The sequence below is a fragment of the Ostrea edulis genome, chromosome 6 (assembly GCF_947568905.1).
Source record: "Ostrea edulis chromosome 6, xbOstEdul1.1, whole genome shotgun sequence".
Classification (NCBI taxonomy): Eukaryota; Metazoa; Mollusca; class Bivalvia; order Ostreida; family Ostreidae; genus Ostrea; species Ostrea edulis.
In genome coordinates, this window is record NC_079169.1 from 62501360 (window position 1) to 62510954 (window position 9595).

Consider the following 9595-nt stretch of genomic DNA (forward strand, 5'->3'; position numbering starts at 1 on the left):
TTGAAAAAATGTTCTCCTATATATTCCCATGTAAAACTTTGTGGCCCCACCCTACTTCCGACACAATTTGAACAAACTTGAATCTGCCCATTTGGACATGCTTGCATCTACAGTGAGCTCTAATGGTAACAACAAGTGTACAAGAGAGAATGTCAAAACAAGCAATAAAAAGTTGATGTACTAATACAAATATCTTTTGGTCCCATCCGGACCCTTCAAAACAAAGTCTTTGCAGGATGTGACCTTAAATTCACATACTTTATCAAGATGTCTGATGACTACTGGTATGATATTGAACTCATGACTATTTTATGACCTTAAATTAAAATCAAGTATGTCAAAGTATTTGATTTACCACAAAGCACTGTAGCAGTCAGCCAGGTTTAATTGCTGGCAGCCCGATAGCTCAGTTGGTAGAGCACCTGACTAGAGATTCAAGGGATCCAGGTTAGAATCCCAGTTTGCTCCATTGCATTTTCTCCCATTCTGTTACATCTGATGCTGTTCACCACCCCTGGACATGCAGATAAAAGTCCTTCTAAATGGGATGTGTGTCTTCCATGGCCAAGACATTTGAGGGAGGAATGTAGCGGTCAGATGGGTTTGATCACCGGTGGCCAGTTAGTTCATTTGATAGAGCACCTGACTAAAGATTCAGGGGGCTTAGGTTCGAATCCCAGTAAATAAATATTGTTTGCTTTGAAAGAAAACAGTGAAGCTATTAAAATATGACATCATAATGCACTGTTTAGATCAACTGTTATATGGCATATTTCTTGCGTTAAATTGATACTGTGCTAGGCCTAATAGTAACATAAACATATTACAACTAATCATGGCCCTGTTGTATTTGAGAAGATTTTTTCCTATATATCTGCATGTAAAACTTAGATCCCCTGTTGTGCCCCCCCCCCCCCCCCCCTACTCCCGGGAGGGGGCATCATTTGAACAAACTTGAATCTACTCAATGTCAGGAATCTTTCATGTAAATTTCAACTTTTCTGACCCAGTGCTTCTTGAGAGAGTTTTCTTATATATCCATGTGATCCCACTTACCCCCAGAGTCTAGTGGTTCTTAAGAGGATTTTTAATTAACCCCATCCTGTTTTTGTCTTTTCTTTATTATCTCCCCTTTGAAGGATACACCAGACCCTTCATTTGAACCAACTTGAATCCCCTTTACCCAATGATGACTTGTGCCAAGTTGATTGAACTTGGCCCAGTAGTTATGGAAAAGGAGATGAAAATCTTAAAAGTATACGAACAGAGATGATCAGAGAAGCTCAATCGAGCTTTTAGCTCCAGTGAGCTAAAACATCTTACAATTTCTTTCTGCCTTTGAATCATATACACAGCACTTAGTCAGAAGTAAGTGAATAAGCTTTATTTCGTAATTCAGAAGGATTACACCTTTTTCACAAGATCATTGATATTTACTGATTGCAACAGAGAGAAGGTGTGCAGTTGTATATATTCCAAATCTTTTACATAATTATACATTCTTAAAAAGTTAAGGTTTTACTAATACATGTACATGTATATGAAATATTTCTGAAACACTGTAAATGCACGATATAGTACATACATGTAATTGTACTTGTTTGCCTTCTCTTATAGGGACATTAACGAAGATTCTCACTTATTGTGTAACTTAATTGCATGTGAAAAAAAATCATTTAATGGAACTGTTCTTGTCTTCCTCACTCTTGCTTTGTCTGTTTAACAGATGTCTCACATCCGGAATTCCCAGGACACTCTGTACTTTTAGATTGCTCAGTAACAACAGTTGTACAAGACTGCAAACAGCTGATGTTGACCAATAAAATGTAATGCACTGAAAAATAATAATAAACCAGCATTAATTTATAAATGTCATTAACTGCTTAAACTAGAAAACATATCATTATCCAAGGACACACTGAAAGCTAATGTAAATATGACCTTTGACCCAGTACATAAGTTTTTTTCATGTTGACCTACCTTTTTACCCAAATGTGAAGCCCATAATTGACAATACTCAAGCTATTGTGTTGAGAAATCTGTCATTTAATCTTTGAGACCTTGAACTTTGATTAATTGCACTTAAAAACTGTTAGTGCTGTAGTATAGGAGAGGAGAAAATCTCTGGCTGGACCGGGAATCAAACACGGAACCCCAGCATTACTAGTCAGGCGCTCTAACCACTGAGCTATCCAGGCCAATATCCATGGTCCGTACAGCCCTAACTAGTACTTCTCTCCCTCCTTTAATTTGTCTTCCCGTGGGGATCTGGATTAGAATAGGTCCTCAGTACCCCTTGTTGTAAGAGGTGACTAAATAGAGCAGTCCTTTGGATGAAACCGCAAAAGCTGAGGTCCTGTGTCACAGCAGGTGTGGCACAATAAAGATCCCTACCTGCTCAAAGGCCATAAGCGCCGAGCATAGGCCAAAATTTTGTAGCCCTTCACTAACAATGGTGACGTCACCACATGGGAGAAAAATTCTCGAAAGGGACATTAAACGATATACAATCAATCAATACCGTATATGCAGAATTTTTAACAAGGGTTTAATTTTGGCATTTTTAGCTAGGGTGCTAATTAAAAATTGAATATCGCTAACAATTCATTCTATATCGTAGGTAATAGTTATCTTTCCTGGAATTATAAAGTTGCTGAAATTAGCTCTTGCTAAATATGTATTCCAAATTTTATGGGAAAATTGCTATATTTGTGTCTCGCTAAAAATTCCACTTATTCGGTATATCATCCTCAAAAACACAAAATCTAGATTCTTTTTGCCCATGGCATGACAACATGCAGTGCAGGGTGGTCAGTGGCACTAACAGTAGTATAGGAGAGAAGAAAATCTATGGTTGGACCGGGAATCGAACCCTGACCACACACCTAGCCCTAACTACTACAGTGCCTTCATCTGACCATTATCCACTTAATCATTGGTTACAAATTTGTCATTAGAAATTAGTCAAGATATGCATGACACAATCCTTAAATTCATCACAATTGCATCGCTTGGGGTTGAATGTACTATTAAAAAGTAAAGGTATAGAACTCTAAATATAGGGTACCCAAGTTAGCCGATGTAAAAACAATAAATCAAATGATATAAAATTCTACTTTGTAATCTAATATATTAATACATAAATCAATCTACATTTCTACCAAAGTTCATCCTGAAATTCTGTATACTTCCCAAGATATGCAGAAATGAATTTGGAAAAATGCCTATTATTCTTTGGCCGACTTTTAGCTGGGCCCTGCAGGCGCTGTACTACTAAACACAATGCAATGGATTAGACATTCTTTACTTACTGAAGGCATGAGTGTGCTGATTGAGAATATAACAACGGAATAAAACATCATCATTCCTGTTAGTGCTTTAGAAATCGTATTTCCTTTCTTCATTGTGCTTAATTCATAAAGATTAATCTACAAAATAAAATTCAGTTGTTGATATAGATTATATTTATAGTACCTGCAGTATCCACTCCAAAAATGCACAAACTGAAAACTACATTTCAAAATAAAGATAAACACAAGCCTTTTATCAACCTATACCTACTGCACCAATCAACAGATTTGTTGACAGAAGAATTATGGGTAAAATGTAGAACTGGTCTGGCATAAAGAGATTACTGAACCACAGAGCTCCTTCACTCCTCATTTCTACAGCTATATACTGGGATGCTACAATATAAATAGTAAGATCACAAAAACTATACTAAATCAAAATGTAAATACATGTATCATGATGATAACAAGAGACCAAAGGACTACAGTGTTCAACCAAGTAAACATAACTCTGCTGTTCTTTAGAAGGATATTTAAACAAGAGGACCATGAGCCATATCGCTCACCTTGGCCCTGCTGTTGTTCAGCTGCTGTGACTTTTAAAAGGATTTTTATTCAATCTTTATTCCCATGAAAAATTCCAAAGGGTCCGAACATAACTGATTACAAATTCACACAACATGGGGGATGGCTCAACACCAATATGACTAACATGACCTTGCTGTTCTGGAAGAAGGTCAAGGTCACATAGATCATGGTATGAAATGAAAGGTCTTGCCATTAGAAATCTATATACAAAATATAAAAGTTCTACCTTAAATACTTCAGGAGATATTGAATAGGTCAGATTTTTTTAAAAAGTAGGTCTTACATGTACTTCAAGGCCAAGCTCAACCACTGTGGTAACACAAAGTCTTGTCATAAAGAATCTATATAGAAAATCATGAAAGCCCTTCCTTATGTAATAGGTTACAATTTCTTAAAGTTAGGCCAAAAGGTTAGACACTTTGATAGAAAAATAAGTTTTGATACAAGGAGTAAAGAGGTAATTTTTACTCTCTTTGTTCCTAGTATGAAAATTTTTGAACCCATCTTGAATCCACACAATGTAGAGATCCCCTATATTTATGCATCATGTAAAATTTTATTCCCAATTCTAGCTCCACCTTAAACCAAACAAACACGAATGTTAAAAGCTCTTCCTCATATATTCTCACTTTCAAACTTTGAATCTGCATTGTGGCCCACTCCCCCCAGGGCACTGATTTGAAGAAACTTGAGTCTGCCCTATTCAGGGATGCTTGCATATTGATAGACGAATCTTGGCACTACTGCATTTGAGAATAAGATTTTAAAAAATTAAACCCTAAGCCAGGATTTGAATAAACCTGAATCTGAATCACCTGAGGATGCTGGCATACTACTGAATAAGTGGGTTTTTTAGCGAGACACAAATTTAGAAACTTTTCCATCATTTATATATATAATCAGGGATGTGACTAGATTCCTCAGAAAAACAGAAGAAACTGGTCAAAAAGGGAGGAAAACACCCAACCCTACCTTGAAAAATATAATTTTTTGTCACTTCTGATCAATCCAGAATGTTTCATTTTTCGATAAATTGAGCAAATCAAGAGAATTTCCTTTAAAAAGAGGAAAAATCTCGCCCCTGATATATATCAAACAAGAGCTAATTTTAGCAACTTTATTATTCCAGACAAGGTAACTATTACCTCCAATATGAAATAAATTGTTAGTGATATTTATTCTTAGTGATCTCATCACTCTCGCTAATAACGCCAAAATCAAATTCTCGTTAAAAATTCTGCTCATATTGTAGTATCATTAAAATAATTAAAGAAGATTTTTAAAAGTTTTTTTTTTTTTTATATACGTGTATGTTCCCATGTATTGAAAATTTCAAATGTATCCCCCATTGTGGTGCCTTTGGGGGTAATGATTTGTGCGGTACCTGAACATGCCTGCCTATTAACATAACTATTCATACACTGTAGCTTAGCTGTTCATATTAAGATTTTTAAAAACTTTATTATATAAAACTCCAATCCACTATTGTGTCCTCATCCAACCTCTAGGAGAAACTTTACTCTGCACTACCTGAGGATGCTGGCTTATTTTATATGACTTATCACCACATCTCTATTGCTCTTGAGAAAAATATTTTTTTAAAAGTTTTACCCTATACATGTATATTCCATTACAAAACTTTGATCCCTTATTGTGGCCCCACCCTACCCACCATATTCATGATTTGAACAAACTTGAATCTATAATACCTGAGGATGCTTGCATATGAACATGACTTATCAAGGCCCTGTTGTTTTTGAAGAATAGATGTAAAAGATTTTTCCCTATATATTGTGGCCCCACTTTACCCCTGAAAGGCAATAATTTGAAAACTTTTGATCTATATGTCACACAAGTTTTGTCTTTTCTTACCCTGTAGTACTTGGAATGATTTTTTAAAATATGCCACTATAATTTCACTGTTTCTTGATTATCACTCATTTGAAATGGATGTCCTCCTTCATTTGAACAATTCTAAATCCCCTTTACCCGTGGATGCTTTATGGTAAGTTTGGTTGAAATTAGCACATTGGTTCTAAAGAAGTAGCTGCAGATCAATAGCTCTCCGGGAAAATATTGGAAAAGACTCTGGTCTGTCCCAAAATTTTCCCAAAAAGCTAGAGATCTGCAGCTACTGGAGAAGAAGTAAAAAAAAAAAAGGTGTAAAGTTTAGAGATGGATGGACTGACAAACAGACTGACAGACAGACACCGACTTAAGCTTATAGTTCAGTTGAGCTAATGAGTAATCATGACAATGCTGTTCATGAGAAATTTTTTTTATTACTTTTTACGGTGTATATTCTATTATAAAAAACTTTGTTCCCCTATTGTAACCCTATCCTACTCCCTCATTTCCAGCCATGATTTAAGCAAACTTAATTACCTGGGAATGCTTGCTTATAAATATGACTAATCAAAGCCTTGCTGTTCTCGAGAAGATTTCAAAAACATTTTCCCTACTTTCCCCTTTTAAAACTTTCACCCCCTATTGTGGCCCCATCTTATCTGTGGGGCCCCTGATTTGAACAATTTTGATTTTGCACTCTTTAAGGAGGCTTTTGCATACATTTTGTCCTCTTTGGTCCAGTGGTTCTTGAAAAGAATTGCTTTTGAATAAGCCCACCTATTTCAACAAATTGCTAATTATCTTCCCTTGCAAGGGAGCATGGATCCTAAAATTGAAAGCCCTTTACCCAAGGATGCTTTATGCCAAGTTTGGATCACATTAGCCCAGTGGTTCTCTAGAAGAAGATGAAAATGTGAAAAATTTACAAACAAACAGAAGAGCTCACTTGAGTTTTCAGTTCAGGTGAGCTGATAAATATGCTAAAATGTAAATTTTATAATATTAAAATGTTTTGCCTAACTAAAGTACTGATCAGTCAGCAAAATATTTCAATGTACGGGTGGTCTCTTACATGTAATAATTTTAAAAATTTGGATTTTGCCTCCCAATGACCTTAACCAAAGTAAAACTTATAAATCTAATTAAAATAATAGCAATTATGAATATTGCAAATCATACTTACATTCTAATTTATTGCCCCAGTAAAATGAGCCTGATAAATGTCTTAAGGCAAAGGAGACAGACAACCAAAGAGGTAGCTGTGTTAAAAGTGATACGAAGCCTTTCATGGGATGACAATTTTCTTTTATGTAATACTCTTTAAAAATCTTCTTTTTCTGGAAAAAAAAATACACACAAATTTAGTGTTAAATAAAGGCTTGTTCCTAACATAATTAACCTGAACAATTAGTTCATGTAAAGCATATATATAGAAACTAAATTCTTTGTATCTATTTCACTAAAATTCTCATATAAAAGTTTACTAAATCATTAGTTCTGTGGTAACAAGCACACTTATTATCAATTACATTGTATGAAACAAAATTCTTTTATATCAACTATCATAACATTTACGTTGTACCTACATTAGCATAAAATAAATTTTTGGCATCTTGTGGAGTCCATCCTCGACTCCTGGCAATGATGTGCACCTCCTTCTCTAACTGGGGCAGTACCTTCATCATTTCTTCATTCATTAAAACAAGTTTAGCATTAACCTTTCTCCCATGAACTGCAAGAGGAAACACTAAAAGGGTCTTCAGACCAACCGTGACCAGACATATAGTAGCCCACCACGGCAAACCTGTATAGTCATGGCAGAATGTTAAAAACTTCATTGAAGAGTTCACAAATAAAGTATCTGGTCCAAAATATCCTGTTACAATATTTGAAATTGACTGTCTAATAGATTGTGAAGATATCGGTCGAGAGTAGTTTGGCTTATAGCAAGGGAAGTTAGGAACATTTCTTCTGTGGTCATTATGATGGAGTTTCTCAGGATACACAATATTGGATGATACAGCATGGAAGGATCGAAGAAGTGGGCCTCCCTTTGAACGAGACCTCACAATCAATTTAGGAAGTAGAAGGTGCATTCTTTAATATCCTGAAAATAATGTTCATAATAAGTTACATATAAATGTGTTATAAAATGCCTTTAAAGGACAGTGGTATAATTTTATTATGCCCCCCCCCCCCCCACACACACAAAGTGGTTGGTGCATATAGTTTTACCCTTGTCTGTCCTTTTGCAACACCCAGTTTTCTGGACTTTTTTTTTCTAAACGCCTCGAGATATTGATTGATCTTTTTGTTTGCAGGTGTATATTGATGAGTTACAGATCAAGTGTTAGTTTTGTTCTGGTTCATTGATTTTTTATGGCAATATCTTCCAAAATTGTTGCTTAGACCAAAATTTTATAATCACATCCTTTAAGTATTCTAATTACATGTACTTGACACACTCTCTCATCATTATTTAAGAGGGTGATATAATCAGTCCATTGCATTATGATTCTGTCAATAGTTAGTGGAAAAGTCAGAGCACTAGAAACACCTTAATTTAGAAAACTGGAAGCAAGGACATGCACAAGATTAATGTAGACTATGTCGAGAAAACTGTATGTAAGGGGCATACACACTAAAAGACTGTAGGCAGGAGTATACACACTAATTCAGTGTAGGCATGGAAACAATTTGAATTGAGAATTTTCAAATGATTTTTCCATTTTCAATGTTTACATTGCTTAATTAAAGTATTTCTAATGGTCAGAAAACATTTCAATGTCAGTTGATTGAGATATATGAATAGAATATGATTTATTTCCAAATTAGGGCCCTCTTGTAACATTTCAATGTGCAATGACGATAAAAAGAAAAAAAAAAAAAAAACAAGAGTAAAATATGCACTATTAGTATGAGCAATGTTCATACATGAGACATTTGAACATGATAATACTGATTTGTATTATATGTAAGTACCACTGTGTATCCTAATGCAAAACAGTCAGAAATACACATAGGGAAAAATATACACACATATATTATATATATATATAATACATGTAAAGCTCACAGTTTTCTTTGTTATGTAAACAAGGCTAATTGTGTCATGCTTGTGTTTACAAAGGTTAAATATATTAATAAAAGTTTCCTTTAAAGCAGAATTTCAAAATTTAATTTACAATATAATCCACGCCACTTTCAAACCCCCTCCCCAACAAAGACAACACCTGTAGATATTTTCATTTTAAAAATCATAATTAAAATTAGTGTACAGGTCCTTTACAACACTACATGCAGGGACAGTAGTTGTTAAGTCAATGAAATAGAAACCTAGACAGGCAAATAAAACTTACTAAATAGTGACAAGAGAGAGAGAGATACTAAATAGTGACGAGAGAGAGAGAGAGAGATATTCCTTAACCAGAGCATTACCGTTATTGAAAGAATAAAAATAGAAGAAGAAATGACTCGTTATTTTCAATGTGTTTCCAGTTGGCACGCATCTGTTCTCAAATAAACCGTCACCCTATCACAAATTGACAAACCAAAAACTTTGCACATGGTAAACAGAGAACGGGTCTCACTAAAACCGGGAAAATGTTTTCCTTTTACAAAAGGGCAAAAAGAAACAAAAACAGTCATATAGATTATTATATGTTTCAGCGATTCTGATTTATAATTTTTATTCTCGGCATATATCATACAGAATTGTTAACTTCCAAAAAATATTCTCCTTTGTCAATGTTAAAGGTCACATAAAGGACACACCTCACTAGCCTCGATACTTTTATTCATAATTGTAGCTTACTGTCTGAATTATATTCCTTAGTTTTTTCTCTTTATTTTTTCTTTATAAGCTTAAT

At 34.7% G+C, this 9595-nt stretch overlaps 1 protein-coding gene across 1 annotated transcript in view; it reads right to left on the reverse strand.

Annotated features, from left to right (window-relative positions):
* LOC125682923 (eukaryotic translation initiation factor 4 gamma 2-like) overlaps positions 1–9330 on the reverse strand; it is a 35933-nt gene extending 26603 nt beyond the window's left edge. The window contains exons 1-6 of the mRNA XM_048923491.2: positions 9165–9330; positions 7313–7833; positions 6910–7063; positions 3562–3686; positions 3312–3428; positions 1725–1834 (exon numbers count right to left, since the gene is read on the reverse strand). Of these exons, the coding sequence (XP_048779448.2) occupies positions 1725–1834; positions 3312–3428; positions 3562–3686; positions 6910–7063; positions 7313–7822 (1016 nt within the window). The 5' untranslated portion in view covers positions 7823–7833; positions 9165–9330. The remainder of the gene's footprint in view (positions 1–1724; positions 1835–3311; positions 3429–3561; positions 3687–6909; positions 7064–7312; positions 7834–9164) is intronic.
* Positions 9331–9595: the final 265 nt, after the last annotated feature.